Source organism: Herpailurus yagouaroundi, unplaced genomic scaffold, assembly GCF_014898765.1.
Source record: "Herpailurus yagouaroundi ecotype Mexico unplaced genomic scaffold, PumYag 159, whole genome shotgun sequence".
NCBI lineage: Eukaryota > Metazoa > Chordata > Mammalia > Carnivora > Felidae > Herpailurus > Herpailurus yagouaroundi.
Window position 1 is genome coordinate 34,320,578 of NW_024412400.1, and position 27,846 is coordinate 34,348,423.

Sequence of the window (27,846 nt, forward strand, 5' to 3'; positions counted from 1 at the left end):
GTATTGTGAAGTCTTACAATAACAAAATATTAAATAATCTTTAACCAAATATTTCCCAAAGTTATTTTACTACAGAACCCTTTTAAGAAAGATTTTTCATATTTGTAAATGCAGTATTCTTTGGCACGTACTTCACGAAACACTGGCTTCAAATATTTTAAGTTTACCTGTTTTTCAGTCATGAGTCTGTTTGATGATTTACTAGACTCCTAGGCTTTAGGGGCTGCTGGAGATTTGGTATCTTAAGTAAAATCCGAAGAAGTAGATTGGCAGTAAAAAATACTGGAGTTGCCTAAATTAGAAAAGAAAAAATGCAATAGGTGTTAAAGGAAATTATACTTAAAAGAACCAATAACTCTTTGGCAATTTAAGCCATTCCTGTGTCAAAAGTCATATGACTTGTCAGAAAACTGATTTTAAGAATGATTAGAACAGGAGCACCTGGGTGGCTCAGTTGGTTAAGTGTTCAACTTCAGCTCAAATCATGATCTCACAGTTCGTGAGTTTGAGCCCCTAACAGGCTCTGTACTGACAGCTCAGAGCCTGGAGCCTGCTTCGGATTCTTTACCTCCCTCTCTCCCTGCCTCTCCCCTGCTCATGCTATGTCTCTGTCTCTCAAAAACAAACATTTTTCAAATAAAAATTAAAAAAAAATGATTAGAATAAACCCTAATTTGGGGATGCCTGGCTGGCTCAGTTAGAAGAGCATGCAACTCTTGATCTCTGGGTCCTGAGTTCAAGACCCACATTGGGTGTAGAGATTTCTTAAAATTAAAAAAAAAAAAAAAAAAAAATCAATGTAAAAAAAGAATAAGCCTGATCTTATGATGTTCTCTTCTAGAAATAAAACATCATGAGGTTTGACACACACACACACACACACACACACACACACACACACACACACAAACTATTAACTAGCTAATGTACAAAGCACATGCTGCTGATAAAGTTATCTTTTGTAAGCTGATTCCCCAAAACTGAAAGAAATGTGCCTGGCCAAAAGTTACACGTCAGTCTAACAATTCACTTGACTAATGCCAAAGGTAAATGCAGTGCCACCTTCTTAGGTGGTCTTTATTTCTAAATAGATCAGAGGCTAGCAGTGAAGGGTTCTGTTTGGTAGACAAAAAAGTTTTTATTTACTCTACCCTACCATCACTTCCTCTTGTTTTCTAAGACTCTATCATCCTATAGGAAAAAATTTTCTTGTATTGGTTGATATATAGGTAGAATTCCTCCTTTCCAGAGGCACAATCACACACATTCATTAGCATCATGAACTTTTAGACCTTGAGAGGACCTTGGAAATTGTTTGATCCCAAATCTCTAGCTGTTTGTAGCTGGCAGGGAGGCATATGGGAGAGTTGTACCAGTGTAGCATATACTGGTAACCATCTGGTGAAATGATCTTCTCAGGATTGATTAGGAAAGAAGCAAGCCTCCTTGCTACCAGGTCGTATTTCTTCCAAAGCACAATTCTACCCTTCTAGGTCTGCTTCGGATAATGAAATCCAACTAGACAATTTACCAATCACCCTTATGTGTCTACAGGGTGTAGCTTTCCAGTTTCAGATAAACTCAGTAACATGTTATAAATTTTCAAATTCTGCCACTTTTGCTGCTGGACATCAACTTTGGTCTCTTTTACCAACTCAATCACCCACTATGTTAATCCCTCCTGCCTTTACAAACCTTTCAGCTAGTTTTTAAACTTTTCATTAGAAAAATTTTCAGAAATACATAAAAAAAGAATATAATAAACCCATGTTTTAAAAAATGTCTTTTTATTTTCCAAATCAGGATCCAAACAAGGTCCACATTTAGTCCTCCAAAGTTTTTTCTCATCTATAACAGTCCCATCCCCCCTCCTTTCTCTTTTGACATGCATTTATTTGTTGAAAAAATAGGTCGTCTATCCTGTAAAACTACCCCTATTTCAGATTTGGCTTACTGTATTCTTGTCATTTAACATCTATCTCTACCCCCTATATTTCTTGTAAACTGTACATCTAGAGACTTTATTAAATTCAGGTTCAGTATTTTCTGGCAAGAATACCTCAGAGGTGGTACTATGTTCATCCTGTTGTATCACCATCAAGAGTCAGCCAGGGGAGGGAGAGAAAACATAAGAGACTCTTAAATATGGAGAACAAACAGAGGGTTACTAGAGGGGTTGTGGGAAAGGGGGTGGGCTAAATGGTTAAGGGGCATTAAGGAATCTACTCCTGAAATCATTGTTGCACTATATGCTAACTAACTTGGATGTAAATTAAAAAAATAAAAGGAAAAAAAAAAAGAGCCAGCCAGAATTTTAAAGTGGGAAGAATACATCCTTGAAGATCAGAAATAAGGATGTAAGATAATCCCCCCAAGAGTGAGAAGCTACATATTCTGACAAGCTTCCTAACTACTACACTGGACCTCTTTCAAATCTTCAAAATGTCATTCCTCTCCATATTCAAGGCCTGGCTACTGTTAGCCTGTTCTTCACTTAGTTAACTCATACTTGACCTTCAGATCCTGGCTCAGATTTCTTTCTTCAGGGAAATCTCCCCTGATCCCATGACTAGATTAGGTCCTCTTGTTAAATGTTCTTGTAGCACTATAAAGAATAAAGTATAGAGGTTCAGCATTCAGAGTCAGATGGTGACTACTGAAGTAGTCATTGAGTGACTACTAGTTTAACTATTAAATTATATGACAAAGAGGGGCGCCTGGGTGGCGCAGTCGGTTAAGCGTCCGACTTCAGCCAGGTCACGATCTCGTGGTCCCCGAGTTCGAGCCCCGCATCAGGCTCTGGGCTGATGGCTCAGAGCCTGGAGCCTGTTTCCGATTCTGTGTCTCCCTCTCTCTCTGCCCCTCCCCCGTTCATGCTCTGTCTCTCTCTGTCCCAAAAATAAATAAACGTTGAAAAAAAAATTAAAAAAAAAAAATTATATGACAAAGACAAATTCATTAACATCTTTGAGCATTTTTTTCTTCATTTGTAAAAGACAACACAGTAATATACCTCATAGATTAAGTCATACAACATATAGAAAGTACTTAGAACAAGAACCTGGCATATAGAAACTTATAGATTAGTAGTACTTATTGTTATATAAAAGTATGCTAGGGGCACCTGGGTGGCTCTCAGTTAAGCATCCGACTTCAGCTCAGGTCATGATCTCACGGTTTGTGAGTTCTGGCCCCGCGTCGGGCTCTGTGCTGACAGCTCAGAGCCTGGAGCCTACTTTGGATTCTGTGTCCCTCTCTCTCTGCCCCTCCCCTGCTCTCACTATTTCTCTCTCTCTCAAAAATAAACATTAAAAAACTAAATAAAAGTATGCTAAACAAAACTAATCTTACCATCATATATTAGCTTAGATTTTTTTCTACAAATTACTCAGATCACTATTTCATACAAGTTGTTTTACAAAAGTATGTCTAGATTTAAGACTAAATTTCATGAGGGGCACCTGGATGGCTCAGTCGGATGAGTGTCCGACTTCAATTCAGGTCATGATCTCACAGTCTGTGAGTTCAAGCCCCGCATAGGGCTCTGTGCTGACAGCTCAGAGTCTGGAGCCTGCTTCAGATTCTGTGTCTCCCTCTCTCTCTGCCCCTCCCCTGCTCATGCTCTGTCTCTGTGTCTCAAAAATAGAAACATTAAAAAAAAATAAAAAATAAATAAAAGTGTTTTTAAAAAAGGCTAAATTTCATGAGATAGGTAGTCTACTTTTGGTAACGATAGAGTAGGCAGCTCTATCTCTAAAGTCAAGTAAGAAAGCTGAATAAAATACACTAAATTTGGGGCACCTGGCTGGCTCAGTTGGTACAGCATGCAGCTCTTGATCTCAGGATTGTGAGTTCAAGCTCCACACTGTGTGTATCAAATAGGTTAAAAAAAAAAAAAAAGGCGGGGGGGGGACAAAAATAGAACATACCAAAATTTATGGGACTCAGTGAAAGCAGCGCTAAGGGAGAAATTTATAGTTATAAACATTTATATTAAAAAACAAGAACAGGGGTACCTGGCTGGCTCAGCCAGTTGAGCATCTGACTTCAGCTCAGGTCATGATCTCGCAGTTCGTGGGTTCGAGCCCCAAGTCAGGCTCTGTGCCGACAGCTCAGAGCCTGGAGCCTGCTTCAGATTCTGTGTCTCCCTCTCTCTCTGCCCCTCCCCTGCTTATGCTCGCTTGCTCTCTCTCTCTCTCTCTCAAAAATAAACATTAAAAAAAAAAAGAACAATCTCAAATTAACAACCTAACTGTACAACTTAAGCAACTAGAAAAAGAAGAACAAAAAGCTAGCAAAAGAAAGGAAATAATAAGGATAAGAGCTGGGGTAAAGGAAAGCAATAGAGGAAAATCATTGAAATAAAAAGTTATTTGAAAAAAAAAAAAATCAGCAAAATAGGCAAACCTGTAGCTAAATGGACAGAAAAAAAGAGAGAAGATTCAAAGTACTAAAATCATAAATGAAAGTGGGGATATTAATTGCAATTATACAGAAATAAAAATTCTAAGAGAGCAATACAAAGAAACAGAAAATCTGAATAGACCTATAATTTACATGAAGATTGATTCAGTAATCAAAAATCTCCCAACAGGGGCACCTGGGTGGCTCAGTCGGTCAAGCATTCAACTCTTGATTTTGGCTGAGGGCATGACCTCACAGTTCCTGGGTTTGAGCCCTGTATCAGGCTCTGTACTGTGTAGAGCCTGCTTGGGATTCTCTCTCTCCCTCTCTCTCTGCTCCTCTACTGGTTGTGTTAGTTCTCTCTTTCTCTCTCTCTCAAAATAAACAAACTTAGGGGAAAAATCCCAACAAAGCAAAGCCTTGGAAATGATGGTTTCACTGAAGAATTCTACCCAACATTTAAAGAACTAACACCAATTATTCTCTAACTTTTCCAAATACTGAAGAGAAGGGAATAAATATTTCCTAATTCATTCTTTTTTTAAAGTGTATTTATTTATTTGTTTGTTTAGAGAGAGACAGAGACACACACACACACAGAGAGAGAGAGAGAGAGAGAGAGAGAGAGAGAGAGATTCTCAAGCAGGCTCCATGCTCGGCACAGATTCTGACACTGGGCTTGATCTCACTGTGAGATCATGACCTGAACCAAAATCAAGAGTCAGACGCTTAACCGACTGAGCCACCCAAGTGCCCCTAATTCATTCTTTTTTTTTTTTTCATTTTTTTTTAAATAGTTATTTTGAGAGAGAGACAGATCATCAGTGGGGAAGGGACAGAGAGAGACGGAGACACAGAATTCAAAGTAAACTCTAGGCTCTGAGCTGTCGGCACAGAGCCTGACGTGAACCAAAAGATCATGACCTGAGCCGAAGTCAGATGCTCAACTGACTGAGCCACCCAGGCGCCCCAACCCCTAATTCATTCTTAAAGGCTAGCATTATTCTAATACTGAAGCCAGATCAAGACAATACAAGAAAACTAAAGACCAACATTCCTTATGCACATTGATGCAATTATCCTCAACGAAATACTGGTAAACCAAATTCAACAGCATATTAAAAGAATCCCACAACCAAGTGGGAGTTATTCCTGGAATGTAATAATAGTTCAACATATGAAAAACAATTAATGTAATGGACTGCATTAATGGAATAAAGGATAAAAAAACCACATGATCATCTAAATTGATGCAGAAAAAGCATCTGACCAAATTGAACACCCTCTCATGATAAAAATACTCAAACTACCAATAGAAGGAATCTACCTCAACATAATAAAAGCCACATATGAAAACATAATAGTGAACACGATACTTCCATGAAAGATTGAAAGTTTTTCCTGTACGATCAGGGACAAAGCAGTCGCCACTTCTATTCCATATAGTGCTGGAAGGTCTAGCCAAAGCAATTAATCTAGAAAGAGAAATAAAAGGCATCCAAATCAGAAAGGAAGAAGTAATATTATACCTGTTTGCAGACAATATAATCTTATATGCAGAATATGCTAACGAGCCCACCAAAAACCCAAAAACCTGTTAGAATAAATGAATTCAGCGAAGCACTAGGATGTAAAGATGTAACACACAAAGATCAGTTGCCTTTGTTCACACTAACAAATAATCCAAAAGGGAAATTAAGAACACAATTCCACTTACAACAGCATCAAAAGGAATAAAAACTTAACCAAGAGGTCAAAGGCTTGTATAATCAAAACTGCACAATATTTGTCAAAAAAAATTAAAAAGACAAATAAATGGAAAAACATCCTATGTTCATGGATTGGAAGACTTAATATTAGAATGTCAATACTGCCCACAACAGCCTACACAGCCAATGCAATCCCTATTGAAATCCCAATGACATTTTTTACAGAAATAACAAAAATCATTCTAAAATACATAAGGAATCTCAAAGGACCACAAACAGCCAAGACAATCTTGAAAAAAGTACAAACCTGGAGACCTACACTTCCTGATTTCAAAACCCACTGCAAAGCTACAGAAATCAAAACAGTGTGGTACTGGCATAAAGATATATAAACCAATGGAGTAGAATAGAGAGGCTAGAAATAATTCCTCACATATACTGTCAAAAGATTTTCAACAAGAATGCCAAAATCATTTAATGGAGAAAGTATAGTGTCTTCAACAAATGGTTCTGGGAAAACTGGCCATCCACATGGAAAGAATGAAGTTGGACCCTTACCTAACACCATATAAAAAATTAACTCAACATGGATCAAAGAACTAAACTTAAGAGCCAAAACTATAAAACTCTTAGAGAAGAAAACATAGGGTAAGCTTCATGACCCTGGATTTGGTAGTGATTTCTTGGGTATGACACCAGAAACAGGCAACACAAGCAAAAACAAATTGGACTTCATAAAAATTAAAACTTTGGCACATCAAAAGCTACTATTAACAGAGTAAAAAGGCAACCCATTGAATGGAAGAAAATACTTGCAAATCATTTATGTGATAAAGAGTTAACATCCAGACTACATAGAGAATCCCAAAATTGAACAACAAAAAAATATGTATCTGCTTTAAAAATGGGCAAAGAGGGGCACCTGGGTGGCTCAGTCCGTTGAGCATCCAGCTCTTGGTTTCAGCTCAGTCATAATCTCACAGTTTGTGAGTTCAAGCCCCACATCAGGTTCTGTGCTGACAGTGCAGAGCCTGCTTGGAATTCTCGCTCTCTCCCTCTTTCTCTGCTCCTCCCCCTTCCTCTCCCTCTCAAAATAAATAACTAAACAAACTTTATTTTAAAAATAAATAAACAGGGGTGCCTGGATGGCTCAGTCAGTTGAGCAAACAACTTCAACTCAGGTCATGATCTTGTGTTCATGAGTTCGAGCCCCACATCAGGCTCCCTGCTGTCAGTGCAGAGTCTGCTTTGGATCCTCTGTCTCCCTCTACAGCTTGTTCTCATTCTCTCACTCACTCTCTCTTAAAAATAAACATTTAAAAATTTTTTTAAGAAGAAAAAATACATAAAAAATTAAAAATGGGCAAAGAACTTGATATACAAATGACCAATAAGCACTTTTCAAGTGTGTGTAACATCACTACCTATTAGATGAATGCAAATTAAACTACAAAGAGATACCACCTCACATCCATTAGGCTACTATCAAAAAAAAAAAAAAATTCCAAAAAAACAAAAAAGTACCAAGCACTGGCAAGGGTGTGGTAAAACTGGAATCTTTGTGCACTACTGGTGAGAATGTAAAATGATACAACCACTATGAACAACAGTAGGTAGTTCTTTAAAAAAAAAAAAAAAAAGAATATTCATATAACCCAGCAATTCTACTTCTAGGTATATACTCAAACGAATTAAAGGCAGGATATTGAAAAGATATTTGTACATCTGTGTTCATGGCATTATTCACCATAGCAAAAATGTGTAAGAAACCCAAGCGTTTATCAACAGATAAATGGATAAGCATAATGTGGTATATCCGTACAATGAAATATTGTACAGCTTTTTAAGTGTATTTATTTTGAGAGAGACAGAAAGACAGAGAGACAGAGAGACAGAGGACAGAGCAGGTGCAGAGAGAAAGGGAGAGAGAATCCCCAACAGGATCCACACTGTCAGTATGGAGCCCCATGTGGGGCTCAAACCCACAAACCATGACACCATGACCTGAGCCAAAATCAAGAATCAGACTCTTAATGGACTGAGCCACCCAAGCATCCCAAGGAATGTTATTCAGCTTTAAATAGAAAAGAAATTTTGATATATGCTACAACCATGAGGACATTAATCAGTCACAAAAAGGTAGGTGCTGTAATGACTCCACTTACACTCCTTGGAGTAATCAAAATCATAGCAACCAAAAGTAGAATGGTAGCTGCCGGGCAGGGCCTTGAGAAACAGGGGCCCTACATCTAATAGATACAGAGTTTTAGTTGCACAAGATGACAAGAGTTCTGGGGCGCCTGGCTGGCTCAGTTGGAAGAGCAAGTGACTCTTGATCTTAGGGTCTTGAGTTTGAGCCCCATGCTGAGTGAAGGAAGGAAGGAAAGAAGGAAGGAAGCAAGCAAGCAGCAGCAGCAGCAGCAGCACCACCACCACCACCACCACCTGGTTGGCTCAGTCAGTTAAGCCTCCAACTTCAGCTCAGGTCATGATCTCACAGCTCGTGAGTTCGAGTCCCACTTCAGGCTCTGTGCTGACAGCCCAGAGCCTGGAACCTGCTTCAGATTCTGTGTCTCCCTCCCTTTCTCTCTCTCTCTCTCTCTCTCTCTCTCTCTCTCTCTCTGCCCCTCCCCCACTTGCACTCTGTCTCTCAAAAATAAACAAACATTAAAAAAAAATTTAAAGAGTTCTGTAGATGGATGGGGGGGCAATGATTGCACATTATTAATGTATGTAATATCAATGAACTATACACTTAACAAATAATTAAGATGTCGTAGTGTCAGTTCTAACAGTTTTTTGTGGGGATTTTTTGGTTTTTGGGGGGGGGTTGTTTGTTCTTGTTTTTGTAATGCAAGTGCCTGACTTAAGCTTTGATTGTGAAGGAATCCATTTCAAACAGGCATCCACTTCAAAGATGGCTCTCTCTAATAAATACAGTGCCAGCCTTAAGACTAGATAAAGAGCCAGCCCACCTCCCCCAACTGAGGCTCGTTTGTTTTAGAAATCTTGGTTGATTTTGATAACTGACCATTTGGTTTTTTGTCCTTCCACATTTTGAATTCCCTCTGTTATGTTTTAAATGCACAAATAAAAACTGAGCCTGTGGACCCATGACCTACATCTGAGAATACAAGGGAAGGTGGCAGAGGAAGAGGATCTGGAATTCAACTTGTCCCACAGAAACACTGAGGCAGCAACTAGAGCTTTGCAACTAACTCTGAAAATGACCTGAAGACTTCTGCAGCTAGTCATGGAGAGAACGTCACATAGAAAAGGGTAGAAAGGGCAGAGACACAGTTGGGAACCAACCCCCTGGTACGAATAACCACAAACAGGAGAAGCATGGAGAAGGAAGAGGATCAGACCCCACACTGGGCAACCCCCCTGAACTAGGAACCCACACTGGGAAGACAAATCGAGTAATATCTGGCTTTGAAATCACCAGGGCTAACTCCGGGAACATTAAAAATCAGCAGGCTTACCTCTAGGAGAGCCAGAGTGCTACAGGGAACCCAGTCCCCACCATTAAAGAGATAACCATACTAAATAACTCAGACACAGCACAGGAGTAGCAGCTTGAAAAGCACCTTCAAGCAGCTTGAAAAAGTTATTTGTGAAGGAGATTTATTAACTAATCTTAGAATATGTCCAGGAGGTTTCTCTGGAAGCAAAAGCCGTAACAGGTGCCATGTTTCCTTGTCTCCTGCAGCCTACATATCAAGATGCTTCTGGGAGCCAGTTCTAACAGTCTCCATCTACCTTGCTATCAATGAGTGCCATGGCCCCACATTCTCCTGCAGACCATCCCACCCAACTTGTCCACCTTGGCAGCCATCCCTCCAAAACAGCTCCTGCCCTACCACACCCAGAAGGCAACTCTGCCAGCACTGTGCCACTCCAAAATGACTCCCGCCCTTGGGAGGGGAGGAGATAACCCACACACCAGGGTGTCCGCAGTTCCTGCAGCTGAGCCTCTTAGCTGGCTGTTCAGAGAGCAAGTCCTGCCCTTTGCTGTGCCTGCAGGTGTGGCAGACACTAACTGCAGGCCACTAGCTAGGTCAAATGCCAACACCACATACCAGTGAGCACACGGGCAGTAGCTGGGCCTCTCAACATCTCAAGGAGTAAACCATGCCCAGTACACTCACAGGAGGCAAAGCAAGTCATTGCAGCCAGTCAGGTGAGGAGCCGACCACCCCCACCCCGGCCCCAGCATGCCCACAACAAATGCAGCTCAGCCACAACAGAAGGGTGCACACAGCCTACACAGGGGACACGCTGGAGTGCCTGGTTCTGGTGACTAGGGGGACTGCACTATACAGCACCACAAGATCTTTTCACGAGGCTGCTACTTTCAAGACCAGGAGATGTAGCTGACCTACCTAATATTTAGAAATAAATATAAAGAGACAAAATGAGGAGACACACAAACATGTACCAAATGAATAGAACAAGACAAAAATCACAGTATAAAACACAAATGAGAGACAGACAAGCAATATGTCTGACAAAGATTTCAAGGTAATAGTCATTAAGATAATTGCTGGACTTGATAAAGTGAATGAACTCAGGGAGAACGTCCACAAAGAGAGAGTAAATAAAATACAATAGATGTAATCAGTAGTAGATTAAAAGACACAGAAGAACAGATCAGCCATCTGGAAGACAGGATAATGTTAAGGAACCAAACTGTATAGCAAAAAAAAAAAAAAGTTTAATAAAAAATTAAAATAGAGGAAGGAAACTCTGCAATATAATCAAACACAGTATCATTCACATAATAGGGGTCTCAGGAGGAAAAGGAAAGAGAAGGGGGCAGATAATTTACTTGAAGAAATAATAGCTGAACACTTCCCCAATTTGGGGAAAGAAACAGACATCCAGGTCCAGGAAGCACAGAAAGCCCCTAACAAAGTGGACTCAAGGAAGTCCACACCAAATACATAATAGTTCAAATGACAAAAAGTAATAATAAAGAGAATTTTAATACACTAAAACGGGACACCTGGGTGGGTCAGTTGGTTAAGCTTCTGACTCTTAATTTCGACCCAGGTCATGATCTCAGGGCTCATGGGATCAAGCCACACATCTGGCTCCACGCTGACAGCATGGTGCCTGCTTGGGATTCTCTCTCCCTCTCCCTCCCTCCCTCCCTCCCTCTCTCTCTCTCTCTCTCTCTCTCCCTGCCTCCCTCCTGCTCGTGTTTTCTTTCTCTCAAAATAAATAAACTTTAAACAATAAATAAAAGCACCAGAAGTTAACAGTTACATACAAGAAAAACCCCATAAGGCTATCAGCTAATTTTTCAGCAGAAACAATGCAGGTGCTAACACTCACCACCTAACCTGCTTACACCAGCACCGCTCCCCCATACCAAACTTGAGTGGATCCACCCCTCCCAGTCATGCTTGCCTCAGTCCCAGCACTGAGGGTCCCCTCCCCCAGAACACCAGTGCAAACCTCACCAGCCCATGTCCCAATCTGTGGGTTTTGCAGGACCTTGACTACAGCAGTAGCAGTGGCAGGAGTCATTTCACAAGGAGAGCACCACACACCTTGTTAAAAAACGCCCAGCCTCGCCTGGGTGGCGCAGTCGGTTGAGTGTCCGACTTCAGCCAGGTCACGATCTCCCGGTCCGTGAGTTCGAGCCCCGCGTCGGGCTCTGGGCTGATGGCTCAGAGCCTGGAGCCTGTTTCCGATTCTGTGTCTCCCTCTCTCTCTGCCCCTCCCCCGTTCATGCTCTGTCTCTCTCTGCCCCAAAAATAAATAAAACGTTGAAAAAAAAAATTTAAAAAAAAAATAAAAATAAATAAAAACAAAAAACAAAAAAAAAACGCCCAGCCTGGCGAGGGACCAAACGCTGCCCACAAGAGGCAAAGAGAGCCTCTGCAAACAATGAGATTGAAGGAAAAAGCAATCAGGACTCAACAGCAAAGCACGCTCAACACACACAGGAGATACTCCCTGAAGCACCAGGTCCTAGGGAACAGGGGACACTGCACTACATGACACTACAAGACCTTTTCTTCATAAGGCCATTACCTCAAGAGCAAGAGATATAGCTGACTTTCCAAACACAAAGAAACAGACACAGAGTCAGACAAAATGAGGAGACAGAAAATATGTTCCAAGTGAAAGAACAGGACCAAACCACAGCAAAAGACCTAAGTAAAACAGATATAAGATAAGATCCCTGAGAGAGAATTTAAAGTAATGAAGATACTCACTGGACTTGAGAACAGTGAAGGACATCAGTGAGACCCTTAATAAAGACAGAAAGAAAAAAAAAAAAACCACAAAACAGAACCACCAAACATCTTCAGAGATGAAGAACTCAATAAATGAAATTAGAAATACACTAAATGGAATAAATAGCAGGCTAGAGAAAACAGAGGAACAAATTAATGACTTGGAAGTAATGGAGTAATGGAAGTAACCAAGCTGAGCAAATGAGAGAAAAACACAATATGCAGATTGAGAGAACAGTCAGGGCACTCAGTGACTCCATCAAGCACAATAATATTCACATTATAGGGATCCAAGAAGAAGAGAGAGAAAAGGGGGCAGAAAATTTATTTGAAAACATAACAGGTGAAACTTCACTAATGTGGGGAAGGAAACAGATATCCAGATCCAGGAGGCACAGAGATTTCCCCAAAAATTCAATCGGAGAAGATCCACACCAAGACACATAGTAATTAAAAGGGCAAAAAGTAGTGATAAAGAAAAATGTTTAAATCAGCAAGAGAAAAGAAGATACTTACATACAAGGGAAACCCTGCAAGGCTTTCAGCAAGTTTTTCAGCAGAAACTGCATGCCAGAAGGGAGTGGCATGATATATTCAAAGTGCTGAAAGGGAAAATATGCAGCCAAGAATAGTCTATCCAGCAAGGCTATAATTCACAAAAGAAGGAAAAATGAAGACTTTCTCAAACGAATCAAAACTAAAGAAGTTCATGACCACTAAACCACCCCTACAGCAAATAAACACGACTCTCTGAGTGGAAATGAAAGAGTATGAAAAGTAAAAAATACAAAAGGAGTAAAAATGAATATTTCTGTAAAAACAATTCAAGGGATTAATAAAAGGATGTAAAATATAACACTATATACTTAAAACATGGGGAGGAGTAAACAGTGAGTTCAAACTTAAGCAAACATCAACCTAATATAGACTACTATATACAGAAGACATTATATACAAATCTAATGGTAACTACAAACCAGAATCCAGTAATAAATATGCAAAGGATAAAGAAAAAGGAAGCCAAGTATATCATCAAAGAAAGTCAACAAACCATGAAAGAGAACAAGAGAAGATCAGAGAAAAACTACAAAAACAACCACAAAACAAGTAACAAAATGGCAATAAAGACATATCAATAAATATTTTGAATATAAATGGACTAAAATCAATCAAAACACATAGGGTGACAGAGTGAATTAAAAAAAAAAATAGGGGCGTCTCAGTGCCTCAGTTGGTTAAGTGTCTGACTCTTGATTTCAGCCCAGGTCATGATCTCATGGTTCTTGAGTTCAAGCCCTGCATCAGGCTCTGAGCTGACAGCACAGAGCCTGCTTAGGATTCTCTATCTCCCTCTCTTTCTGCCCCTCCCCTACTCTGTCTCTCAAAAATAAAAAAACAAACATAAAAAAAAAATTCACCAAAATAAAGTGAGATTTATTCCTGGGATGCAAGGGTAGTTCAATATTCACAAATCAATCAATGTGATATACCACATCAACATTCTGAGAAAGAATGAAAACCACATGGTCAATAGATGCAGAAAAAGCATTTGACAAAGTACAACATCCATTCATGATAACAACTCTCAACAAAGTAGGTTTAGAGGGAACATATTCCTCAACATAATAAAGGCCATATATGAAAAACCCATAGCTAACAGCATACTCAATGGGAAAAAACTGAGAGCTTCTCCTCTAAAGTCAGGAAGAATAAGGATGTCCACTCTCACCACTTTTATTCAACATAGTATGAGAAGTCCTACCCAAAGCAATCAGCCAACAAAAAGAAATAAAAAAGCATCCAAATTGGTAACAAAGAAGTAAAAATTTCACTATTTCCAGCTAATATGATACTATCAATAGAAAATCCTAGCAACTCCACCAAAAAATTACTAGAACTCATACATGAATTCAGTAGTCGCAGGATACAAAAATCACTATAGAGAAATCCAGTGCATTTCTATATGCTAATAATGAAGCTGCAGATAAAGAAATTAAGAAAACAACCCCATTTACAATTACATCAAAAATAATAAAAAACCTAGAAATAAACTTAACTAAGCAAATGAAAGACCTGACCCTGAAAACTCTTGTCAGATGAAAGACACTGAAGACAACACAAAGAAATGGAAAGATATTCCATGCTCATGGAGTGGGAGAACAAATATTGTTAAAATGTCTACACTACCCAAGGCAATCCACAGGTTTAATGCAATCCCTATCAAAATACCAACAGCACTTTTCACAGAACTAGAACAATCTTAAAATTTGTATGGAACTGCAAAAGACCCCGAATAGCCAAAGCAATCTTGAAAAAGAAAAACAAAACTGAAGGTGTCACAATTCCATACTTCAAGTTATATTACAAAGCTGTAGTCAACAAAACAGTATAGTACTGGCACAAAAACACATAGATCAATGGAATAGAGTAGAAAATCCAGCAATAAACCTGTAGTTATATGGTCAATCAATCTTTGACAAAGAAGGCAAGGCTATGCAATGTGAAAAAGGGAGTGTCTTCAATAAATGGTGTGGGAAAAATGGGACAGGTACATGCAAAAGAGTGAAACCTAGACCACTTTCTTACACCATCCACAAAAATACACTCAGAATGGATTAAAGGGTAAAGGACCTAAATGTGAGACCTGAAACCATAAAAATCCTAGACAAGCACAGGCATTAATTTCTCTGACATTGGCCATAGTGATATCTTTCCAAATAGGTCTCCTGAGGCAAGGGAAACAAAAGCAAAAATAAACTATTTGGACTATATCAAAATAAAAAGCTTCTGTACAGCAAAGGAAACAACCAACTTACTTAATGGGAGAAGATATTTGCAGGTGATCTATCTGGTAAAGGGTTAGTGTCCAAAATATATAAAGCATTTATGAAACACTCATAAACAAATAATCTGAGTAAAAAATGGGCAGAAGACACCAACAGACATTTCTCCAAAGATGACATACTGACAGCCAACTGACACATAAAAACATGCTCAGTTTCACTCATCATCAGGGAAATGCAAATCAAAACCACAATGAGACATCACTTCACACCTCTCAGAATAGCTAAAATAAAAAACTCAAACAAGTGTTGGTGAGGATACGGAGATAAAGGAACGCTTGTGCACTTTGGTGGGAATGCAAACTGGTGCAGCCACCATGAAAGACAGTATGGTGATTCCTCAGAAAATTAAAAACCGCACTACCCCATGATTCAGTAATCACACTATTGAGTATTTATCCAAAGAATATGAAAACACTAGTTTTAAGGGATATATGCACCCCTATGTCTATAGCAGCATTATTTACAATAGCCAAACTATGGAACCAGCCCAAGTAAGATGAATGGATAAAGAAAAGGTGGTATATATATTTAATGGAATATTGGTTGGCGATTAAAAGTGAATAAAATCTTGCCATTTGCAACAACATGGATGAACCTAGTAGGTATAATGCTAAGTGAAATAAGTCAGAGAAATACAGATACCATATGAACTCACTCGTATATAGAACTTAAGAAACAAAATAAACAAGCAAAGGACAAAAAAGAGACAAACCAAAAAAACCAGACTCTATCTATAGAGAACAAACAGATGGTTCCCAGAGGTGAGGTTGGTTGGGGGGGTGGGGGGAGAATAAAAGGTGAAGGGGATTAAAAGTACACTTAACTTGACGAGCACTGAGTAATATGTGTAACTGTTGAATCACTATATTGTAAACCTGGAACTAATGTAACACTGTACGTTAACTACACTGGAAAAAAAATTTTTTAAACCCACAAGGTGAAACCACAATACACCTATTTAAATGGCTAAGACTAACTATACTAGTGTTCATGAGAATATGAAGGAAATGGAACTCTGATACACTGCTGATGGGCATGTAAAATAGGACAATCAGTTTTTATTTTTAATGTTTATTTATTTTTGAGACAGAGAGAGAGCGTGAGCAGGGTAAGGACACAGAGTAGACACAGAATCCAAAGCAGGCTCCAGGCTCTGAGCGGTCAGTCTTGACGTGGGGCTCGAACTCACAAACCTAAGATCATGACCCGAGTTGAAGCTGGACACTTAACCGACTGAGCCACCCAAGGTGTGCCTAGGACAATTACTTTGGATAACACTTTGGCAGTTTCTTAAAAGGTTAAATAGACACCTAAGACCCAGCCATTCCATTCCTAGGCATTTACCCAATAGAAATGAAAGCATATGACTACACAAGTCCTATATATAAAAGTCCTTGTAATACCCAGGAACTGGAAACAACTCAAATGCCGATCAATAGCTGAATGGATACAAAAACTGGTAAAAGCATACAATGGAATCTCTCAACAATAAAAAGGAATAAACTATTGATACATGCAACAACACAGATGAACCTGAAAATACTTATGCTGAGGGAAAGAAGCCAGACAAATAAAGACTGCATACTGTTTGAATCCATTTATATAATATTCTAGGAAACAAAAACTAATCTACACTGACAGACTGTAGATCAATGGTGGCTAGGGGAATGAGAGGCTAGAAAAATGGAGTACCAAGGGGAACAAGGGAATTTTAGGGGTGATAGATTCACAATCCTAATTGTGTGATGGTTTCACAGGTGTATATGTAGGTCAAAACTTATCAAATACTACACTTTGTTTTCATAAAGGGAGATGACGAAGGGGAGACTACAGTTTTATTTCATTTTTGAAGTTTATTTATTTTGAGAGAGAGAGAGAGAGAGAGACAGAGAGAGAGACAGAGAGAGAGCATGCACATGCATGTGTTAGTGGCGGAGGGTCAGAGAAAGGAGGAGAGAGAGAATCCCAAGCAGGCTCCACACTGTCAGTGTGAAGCCAGACATGCGGCTTGATCTCACGAAACCATGAGATCATGACCTAAACCAAAATCAAGAGTCAGATGGCCAAATGACTGGGCCACCCAGGAGCCTCTCAAATAGTACACTTTAAATATATGCAGATTATATATCACATATATCTCAACAAAGCTGTTTTAAAAAAAAAAAAAAGCTTTCCTGAAATGAAAAGAATATATACATATGAAATTACACATGCAAAGAGTCTATCACATACTTGACAATACTGACCCAGAAGACACATCCTAATAAAATTACCGGATTTTAGGGGTGCCTGGGAAGCTCAGTCTGTTAATGATTTCGGTTCAGGTCATAATCTCATAGTTCATGTGACTGAGCCCCGTGTTGAGACTGAGCTCTGTCAGCTAAGAGCCTACTTGGGATTCTTTCTCTCTCTCTCTCTCTCTCTCTCTCTCTCTCTCTGCCCCTCCTATTCATGCACATGCGTGCTCTCTCGCTCTCTCAATAAATAACTTTAAAAAATAATTCGTTAAGTTACACATTTGGCCTGTGTTCTTTTCTGTTTGACTTCATAATAAAAATTCATTTTATAATAAAAGAATTTTCCTAACAATAAAAACAAAAGCAACAAAACATGAACCAAAGAAAGCTGGTATACCTCGGTAGCCAGGCTACCTGGTTTCAAACCGTGGACTCTGCCACACAGCCAAGAAAGCAGTAATACCTCTGTGCCTCAATCTCATTTTTTTTTTAATTTTTTTTAATGTTTATTTTTGAGAGAGGGGGAAGGGGAAGAGAGAGAGGGAGACACAGAATCTGAAGGAGGCTCCAGGCTCTGAGCTGTCAGCACAGAGCCCGAAGCTGGGCTCTAACTCACAAATCTTGAGATCATGACCTAAGCTGAAGTAGGATGCTTAACAGACTGAGCCAGCCAGGTGCCCCCCCCAATCTCATTTTCATACAATGAGGATAATCAAAGTACTTAGCTCATAGGGTTGTTACGGAGATCAGGAGAGTTAATATAGAAATAAAATAGAACAGCACCTGGCTCATAGCAAAACAGAGGTGGTGATTAGAGTTGGTGACCAGCTAAGTGAGTTAGTGTAGTTACTTAACCTCTCTGGGCTTTAGTTTCCTTACCTGAGTTTCAAATATTTACCTGACCAGATTATCAGGAGATCAAAAGGAAATATATGCAATGTATCTATTACCGTATTCAATAAATAACAGGTCTTCTCCAAGGCCTCCCAACATCCAGAGTTATCTGTCACAGCAGACACATACCTCAGTCATAGCACATCCTTCTTGCGCTTTTCACCTGGTCGTTCAAGTTGATCTCAATGAAATGATCACCCAGTGAGTCTCACATCCGAAACTGGATCTTCATCTAGATTTCAAAAAGATAAAAAAACCAAAATCTTAAAATGTTTGACCTTCTAGTACGAACGGTCCTGTGTTATTCCCAAAGCAAGTATCCATGGTACCGGTAACTACTGAAGGGGGAACAACTGAAGCCACAGCTGATGGACTCCGATGCTGCCACCTTAGCTGAGAGTCCAAATCTATCACCACCTATCATTAATTCTGACCTGTGGCCACAAGGGTAGAACATTCTCATTTGCAAGCGTACTAAAATGAAGCACTTTCAGATGGACAAATACCACTAACCACAAAAGGCAAAGTCAGGAAGAAAAACGATCCCCTCAGTTCCACTGTGACCAAACCCTCCTTTTCAGAGGCCCACGATAATGTGCTGATATTTGCACCAGCCTTTTCCCCCATTAGAAGCTGTGACAGGACATAGACCTGGAACCTTGAGTCACCGGTAGAGACCAAATGCTTCCCAAGGCCAAAGCAGAAGCTATAGCTTTATTCAGTGTCAAAACACACCTAAAGTAAGACTGTGGGATTAGGGAAGGCAGGATAGGAGTTGGTTTGTACACGGCATAAATAGCCAAATGCAGAGAAGCAAAGTGTAGTTGTACCTTCTGGCACTGTCCAGGTTTCCAAGAGCCCTTTGCTAACTTACCCTTCATACGTCTGAAGCCCCACTAATAAGCACTGTCCATTGAAATACAATTGTTTTTAGGGGCGCCTGTGTGGCTCAGTCTGTTAAGCGTCCGACTTCGGCTCAGGTCATGATCTCCCAGTTTGTGAGTTCGAGCCCTGCATCTGGCTCTGTGCTGACAGCCTGGAGCCTGCTTCTGATTCTGTGTCTCCCTATCTCTCTGCTCCTCCCCTGTTCATTCTCTCTCTCTCTCTCTCTCTCAAAAATACACATTAAAAAAATTTTTTTTAAATGTACTTGTTTTTCACCCCTTTTGGGGGGAAAAGCTGTAAATAACAAACCATGGCCTGTAATGATTCTTTCTCAATTGAGTTACGTCAAAATCTGTAATTAGCTTTCTCAAAAGCAAATATCTCACATTACTGCAATAAATGGAATACGCAATGCTTTCGAAGTCTCTGGTCTCTATTAAATACAGTATTAATTAGAGAAATGCTTTCGAAGTCTCTGGTCTCTACTCCAAAAACATGCCAACATGCTGCTTAATTTTCTTAGGAAGGAGTGAATCTACCACAAATAAGGAAATGGGAGTGGGGATTGGATGTCATCTCCACCCAATCATTCGGCCCCAGAAGAAGGTACACAAAGGGCCAGAACACACCTCTCCCGCCTTTGAAGCAGAAGCTGTGGACAAAACCCTAGTCAGCCACCTCTTCCTCAAGGGGCGGGGGGCGGTAGGCCGGAGTGACCTTGGCAATACAGAAAGTAAAAACAAACTCATATAGAAGACTGGAACCAATATGGGTAATGCCTGCACACTGCTTAATATTATTATGGTCAGAAAATAAGTGGTAGTAGAAACCCTTCCTGTGCGGTCCCTAGGTGACGGATCTCAGCCTTCTGACATTGCCACCTAATTTTCCTAACACAATCAAATTAGACTCCGCAGGAAGGCAGCGGTCCTCCCAATCTGGAATAAGCATAACGAACCGTTCCACTCACCTACGCCTTCTTGTATTCTCCTTTTGCTCCCTTCTCAGACACCTGACACTGACAAGTGAAGCGGGTCGGCCCTGGCCCACTCGTGTAGATGGAGTAAATTACCTAGGACTTATCCGCAACCCGGATCCGCCAGGTATCAATACCCGCGCCAGTATCAATCTAAGCCTTACACATAGTGCCTCACTTTACCTTCTCAACCACCACGTAAGGCAAGAATTACCAGCTGTAGGCTACGAATGAAGCTGAAGCGCGGAGACGTTAAATGAGCAGCCAAAGACGGCAAGGGCCGGGGAGCCAGGGCTCGAACCACGTTTGTCCTTATACTGGTATACTTGTGACTGGTGTGCTTTCTGGGGGGACCTGACAAGGGTCGGTCTGGCCACTCGGCGGCACCAGCGGCGGCCGATTTCAGGGGTGCTTTCGGGAGGGGCTCCGACCGATGCCTCCGCGATACCCCTACGCCACTCACCTTCCTCAGCCGCGGCCTCCCACCAGCAGCGCGCCCGGCCCGGCACGGCTCGGCTCAGCCCTCTTCGGCCCCGCCTCCGCGACCGTTACCGCGCCTTGGGAGACCAGCCAATCGAACTGGAGCGCGGCGAGGGGCGGGCCTCGGCTACGCCTCCGAACGCCGCTAGCTGTTTCCTCCCGCAACCGGGGGAGGCTAGGCGGGCCCAGCGCCCTGTTGGCTTCGCAGCTGGAGGCGGGGCTTATATTCGCGTAGACCAGAGTGCGCCGCGCTTGCGGTCTGCGCCTGCGCACCTTTATTGCTCTTTCAACATTTTCTGGCCTCGCAGGTGCTGGTCGCAGCCACCTGGAAACTCATTTGTCCGGGAGACCGCAGAAATACATACTTAAGGCAGTTGGTGAAAGTGAGGCCGGGGCGAGGTGGCCAAGGCACGCTGTCCTCCATACAGACAGTCAAGCCGTGACTGCGAGCTCTTGCTGCAGGACTAGTCAGCCTGTTCTCCAGGTTACAGACCTGGCTAAGCACAGCAGCACCTGGCATTTGGAGAACCCCCGTGCGTGTTTGTTGATGACATTTTACCCTTGTATTCAGCATTTTCAAATCCCCACGAAGCGTCAGGCCCTACATCAGGCTCCAGAAATGCAGAGGTGGACGAATGGAGATGCTCAAAGTTTAGTTAGGGAGATGGATATATGCTCTGAAATTCAGATACAGTATGATAGGCATAATCCGAGGATTTTGTGTAGGGCGCAGAAGGGAAAGAGAAGCATTACCTAAATCGGTTACTGAAGTCTTCCTAGCTGGCTGCATTTTAGAATCTCCCGGGGAGCTTTGAAAACTTGGTGCTCAAGCTCCAGACCGCTTAAATCAGAATCTCCAGGGTGGGATTCAGGTGCCATAGTTTGGCGGTAGTCTCTCCCCAGGTGATTCCAATGTGCAGCCAATCTCAAGAACTGCAAACCTAGAGAAATGGTTCTGAATGGTAGGAGTTCCCCAGCAATACAAAGGAAAGACAGAGAAAACTTCCTGTGCATATTAAATAACTCCAAAGCACATTATTATAATGCTCAGGTTACAAGTGCACAGTAAACCTTATTATTATTTGTCATTAAATCTGGGCCACTTCGGGACCGCCCATATCTGCTCTCTCTTAAAACCTAACTCCCAAAGCTTTTACAAATATAATGGAACTTACTGAGAGCTTTCTGACAAAACTGAGTAGTATGTTGCATCACTGGAGATGGGGAGGAGGAATGCCTTGACAGGTGTGCTAAAAAGCTGGGACTTTATCCAGGGGATGATGGGAAACCATAGACAAGTTTTCAAAGAGGTAATAAAATGGAAATGTTTTTGTTTGGGTATCTTTAGGCCTAATGTTCATGCATCTTGAGAATACAGATAAAAACTGAAGGACCAGTCGGTTGAGCATCAGATTCTTAATTTCAGCTCAGGTCATGATCCCAGGATTGTAGGATCGAGCCCTGTGTCAGGCTCCATGCAGAGCCTGCTTAAGATTCTCTCCCCCACTCTTCCCCTTTCCCCCACCCGCGTGAACTCTCTCTCAAATTAGAAAAAAAAACACAAAAACTTTTTTAACCTGTAGGAACAGCTCCACCATATACAAACATGATCACAGCTTTTTTCCCCCACAAAATGAAATCACCTCACTATTCTATTCCCAGAATAATAAATTCAGAATCTACAAATAGGTCCCTTCCTTACTACCATTTTCAAAAACTCATAGCGGGTTAAGTGATCCAAAAATTCCTAGTAGAAAATACAACTTCCACACACCTGAAGGGAAGGCTTGGAGTCTCATCTGCCCGATATAGTCGATGCACGTTACAGCCACATGGTGTCGCTGTTTGACGATCTGTAGTTACCAGGTCTGTGGTGTTGCAGGTCCCACACGGGCCAACAAGGATCTCCAACAGAAGGTATTAATCATAATGTGTCTCACAAGGAAGTCTCAGGGTCATAGCTTTTAGGGTATAATACTTTCAGGCCCATATTTCAGCCCTCTTCTAGGCAGCTGGGGCCATTATGAGTTTCAGCTCTGGGTCTGCTCCATGCAAACATGTTCTCACCCCTGCCCCAACCCCTTTCCTTACCTGCCTATTCACACTAGCAATAGTTAATAAATAGATTTTCATCTTCGACCCTTAAAACAGAGTCCCACTGCTTGCCTTTTCCAAGACAATAGGGTGATTTTCCCACTCTTCTGAGTGTAGCTGCCTTAATTGTAGCCAGGAAACCAAATATCACAGGTCCATTGGGATCATTTTGGCTTCAGATACTAGAAAACCCAATTCAAACTGTTTACTTAAAAAATAAGGAAATTTATTATCTCACATAACAGAAGGTCCACAGGCAAAACAGACTTTAAGGCTGGTGAACTCAATGGTTCAACAAGTTATCAAGGACCCAATTGCTACCAGGCTCTCTGCCCTGCTGTAAACATGGTAGGTTTCATTCAAATTCCTACTAAAGTGATTTTCCAGATGTCTACCAGGAGCAATCAGGACCCTATACTTTTTTTTTCCATCTATAATCTTTCCATCCAGTTTTTTTGAGTCAGTTAGGTCTCACAGGCCCATATGCTGCTTCCCAATCAATATCTGTCTAGCAAATGTGAAGATGGAGTAACCCTTTTCTGGAAGGGGAAAAGGGTTACCATAATTGGAATTGACATGGATGGGTGGTCATTGAGTCACATAAATTGCAAGGTGGAGGTATGGCTATTTGAGTAAAACTGCCGTCCTGTAAGGGTCAAGAGGACAACGGATGCTAGATGCATAATCACCAGTATCTTTTACAATCTTCAAAGCACAAGAAGGCTGATTACTCTCTATTTCCTAACAAGAGAGCCTCCTGTTCATTACTCCTGGATTTTGTGTGTATCAAGTGGAAGGGAGGAAGCTCTACAGCACTGTCCTCCAAAGGAATTTCTTTATTACGACCATCAAGGCCTTTTCAGCACCTCTCTTTGCTAGAGAAGTAAAAGGCTCTGCACACAAGTTGTCTTAGCATTCTGCTGCATTGGTCTCAAGTTTTCTATGAGTCTTCATTGACCCACCAGAATGTTAATGGTTCTAAACACTCATTTAACATTTATTTACAAAAATGTATTAAGCACCCATTAAGTGTCAGGGACTAATCTAGATCTGAGTTTACAGTGGTGAGTGAACCAGATGTGATTCCTGCCCTCATGGTGTTCATGATCTAGTTGGGAAGAGAAATATGAAGGAAAAAAACCCTCAAATAAGCATTAGTTATGATAAGTCTATGAAGAGAACAGAGGTGTGTGGAGGAGCCTCTCTCAGGAAGTGACATTTAAGCTGAGATCCAAAGGCTGTCTTCATTTCAGCTTACTGCTTTCCTCTGTGCTTTGTCTTCCCAGTATAAATTACAGCCTTCGTTAACAATTAAAACAGAACTTTTCATTTCAAAACTTCTAAAATGATTCTCAAATTTTTCTCCGAAGCATAAAACTATCAATGTTATTCCCATAACAAAGAGTATACCACATACGAATGGCATTTGGTGATGAATTCTTGAAGAGTCTTCAATTTACAAGTCTTGTAGACTTAGAATCCTTAATTACACTAATACATTTGTTTCTGCCTCTCCTATGAGAATTTGAACTCTGGGGACACGGATCATATCTTACCTTTTCCAGCACCTAGCACAGTCCCTGGCACATAATAGATACTTAGTACAGTGTTGAGTGGCATTGTTAAATTTGAGTCGGTTTTATACAGGGGTCTTTCACCTTCAGGAGCCATTTTCCATATGAAAGACCATAAGCAAACAGCTCAAACATATTAATAACAAATGCTCAAGAATCAATACAGATTAACAATAGTTATATTAATTGAACCTTTAAAATGTATCAAGCTCTGGGCTAAACACTTTTATTTTCTAATTTCTTGACTCTTCACAGCAACCTTTACATAAGTACTGTTGTTATCTTCATTTTATAAATGACCAAATTGGAAAATAGGAATAAACAAAAAAAAAAAGACTTGCTAAGATGACACAGCTAGTATGTGGCAGAGCCAGGATCTGAAACCAGCAGTCAGCTCCAAGGCCGATTTCATTAACCACTTTATCAACCACTTCTCTTGATGGGCATCTGCTCTACCATAAGATGGGTATGCATTTATTCCAATTTGAAGTTATTTCATCTGTGCATTAGTTATCTATTGGTACATAACAAATTATCCCTAAACACAGCCCCTTAAAACAAAAACGTAATATCTTGCCATGTCTGTGGCTCAGGAACACAGGGGGGACTTAGCTGGATGGTCTGGACAGAATCTTTCATGAGGTTGCAGTCAACCTGTTAGCCTGGGCTGGTCGTCTCAAGGTTCAGCTGGGGCCGAAGGATTCACTTCCAAACTGACCCATGTGGTTACTGGCAGGGCTGTTTGTTCCTTATCAAGCGAGCCTCTCCACAGCCTGCCTGGGTACCCCCAAAACATGACAGCTTCCCACAGAGGGAGTGTCCAAGAGAATGTGTGAGCACCTAAGACAAAAGCTGAAGTCTTTTTTATAACCTAATCCAGGATGTCACATATCATCACTTCTGCTATACGCTATTAATCACACAGACCAACTATAGTAAAACATAGTAGAGGACTATACAACGATGTGAATACCAAGAAGTGAGGATCCTTGGGAGCCATCTTGGAAGCAACTTACCACAATGTTTCCTCATTTTTTGTGAGTGCCTCCTCCACTAGAATGTAAACTTCAAAATAACTTTTTATTTATTTATTTTTTAAAGATTTTATATTTAAGTAATCTCTACACTTAACATGGGGCTTGAACTCACAACCCCGAGATCAAGAGTTGCATGCTCCGCTGACTAAACCAGTCAGGCATCCCTCAAATGCCCTCAAATAATTTTTCAAAAGTAGGGCTCTATCATACCTAAGAACATTAATTATATAATTTTTTTCTTTTTATACTAAAAAAATAATAATAGGGGCACCTGGATGGCTCAGTTGGTTAAGCATCCAACTCTTGATTTCAGTTGTTGTCATAATTTCATGGTTTGTGAGATCAAGCCCCACATAGAGCTCTCCACTGACAGTGTGGAGTGTGCTTGGCATTCTCTATCTCCCTCTCTGTCCCTCCCCTCATTTGTTCTCTCTCTCTCTCTCAATATAAATAAACATTTACAAAATAATAATCATTTCCTTTCTGGTTTTCCAGAAAGCAAATCTCAAAGGAGATGAAACAAAATTTTGAGCTGAACCCAAAGCTATGAGAGATACACATATCGAGAGGAGTGTTACCTATACGTAAATACCTACTCAGCACAGTCAGGAGCAAGTCAGGGGGAACTGAGCCCAAGATTCCTGCATTGACTAGGACTCTGGAAGCATGTTAAAGTGGGTCCAGATCAGTGGCTCTCCCGAGCTCCCAGATACAATTATCTCAAAATAAAATTTTTTAAAAATCACCAATAGACCTACATTAAAAGAACTTCTAAGTATGTACTTTAGAAAGAAGACAAGTGATCAAAGACAAGTCTGAGATGCAGGGATTGTTGAGAAAAAATGATAAACAGGTAGACAAATCAAAACAAACATCATGTAATACAGTATAATGATCATGAAGGCAAATCTGTGGGCTGAAAAAAAGGACAGAATAAAATGAAAATGGGGGCAGCCATTGGAGTTAGAGTATTCCAAGGTCCTTGTGTTGTTTGTAAGAAGAGGTGGGATGTTTAGGCCGTGTTAAGTATGCAATGTAAAATTTCAAGGGTAGCCATTCGGAGAAGAGGAATAGAGCCAATGACTTCTAAGCCAGTAGACAGAAAAAGTGGAATAAGAAAACAAAACCTAAGTCTACTTTTAAGAATTCAAGAAAGGAGGGGTTTCTGGGTGGCTCAGTTGGTTAGGTGTCTGACTTCAGCTCAGGTCGTGATCTCGAGGTTCATGAGTTTGAGCCTGTCAGCTCAGGTCGTGATCTCGCAGGTCATGAGTTCGAGCCTGTGTCGGGCTCGGTGTTGACAGCTCAGAGCCTGGAGCCTGCTTCTGATTTTGTGTCTCCCTTTCTCTCTCATCTCCCCTACTCACACACTGTCTCTCTCTGTCAAAAATAAACATTAAACAATTTTTGAAAGAATGCAAGAAAGGAGAATAAAAAGCAGAACAAAGGTGGGACAATTAGAAAGCTAAAGGTAAAATAGTAGAGACAAGCCAAATACACTAGTAATAATAAATTGACAATATATAATTCAAAGTGGGATAGTTCAAAACACCCCTCTTCATTATTATTTTTAATAAATTTATACCCCCTCCACCCATTTCTCCCATCAACCTCTGAAGGCCACCAATCTGTTCTCTGTATCTATGAGCTTATTTTTGCTTTTCTTTTTAGATTCCACCTATAAGAGACATATACATTATTTGTCATTCTCTGTCTGACTTATTTCACTTAGCATAGCGTCCTTCAGGTCCATTCATGTTGTCACAAATGGCAGAATTTCCTTCTCTTTTACAGCTGAATAATAATAATAGTGTGTGTGTGGCAGGGTGGGGTGGGGGGGGGTCTATACCCAGAAATGAAAGTGCTGGATCATAGCGTAGTTCTATTTTTAATTTTTTTTAAACCTCCATACTGTTTTCCACAGTAGCTACACCAAATTACATTCCTACTAACAGGGCACAAGGGTTTCCTTTTCTCCATATCCTTGTCAACACTTGTTATTTCTTGTCTTAGATAATATACATTCTAACAGGTATAAGCTATTCATGTATATAATTTCTATATAACTATAGAGGGTGAGCTTGGAAGGAAACACTAAATTTATGTTCATGTTGGCCTTTGGGGAAGAGAAGCAAGTAATGGTGCTGGAGTTGCAAATCAAATAGGGTTTGATCTGCAACGTTTTCTTCTATTAAAATTTTTCACTGAGCCAATATTTAATGATGGTCAGTCAATTCTAGGTAGCAGCAATATGGGTATTGTTCTATACTTTTCTATGCTTTTTAAATTTTTCAAAATAAACATGATACAAATTTTTACAAATCTTTACCAACTGGAATATGTGTCTGTACCGCCTTCCTTTGGCTCTTTGTTCTAATTAAGGGTTTATCTACAAACCCCAATCTCCACATGACTCAAACCAAAACCTACTCTCTCCTGAAATTTTCAAGCTTCTCTTGAAG

General features: G+C 40.6%; 1 protein-coding gene across 11 annotated transcripts in view; it reads right to left on the reverse strand.

Annotated features, from left to right (window-relative positions):
- CEP70 (centrosomal protein 70) overlaps positions 1-27,846 on the reverse strand; it is a 90,492-nt gene that overhangs the window by 59,806 nt on the left and 2,840 nt on the right. For 2 of the 11 annotated variants that reach the window (XM_040480309.1, XM_040480297.1), the window contains exons 1-4: positions 20,666-20,793; positions 18,471-18,573; positions 2,515-2,605; positions 168-292 (exon numbers count right to left, since the gene is read on the reverse strand). In XM_040480309.1, coding sequence (XP_040336243.1) covers positions 168-182 — 15 coding nt within the window. In that variant the 5' untranslated portion in view covers positions 183-292; positions 2,515-2,605; positions 18,471-18,573; positions 20,666-20,793. Of the gene's footprint in view, positions 1-167; positions 293-2,059; positions 2,084-2,514; positions 2,606-5,731; positions 5,880-18,470; positions 18,574-20,665; positions 20,794-22,456; positions 22,588-27,846 lie in introns of those variants that run through there. The other 9 variants (XM_040480300.1, XM_040480302.1, XM_040480298.1 and 6 more) reach the window with 9 other exon arrangements.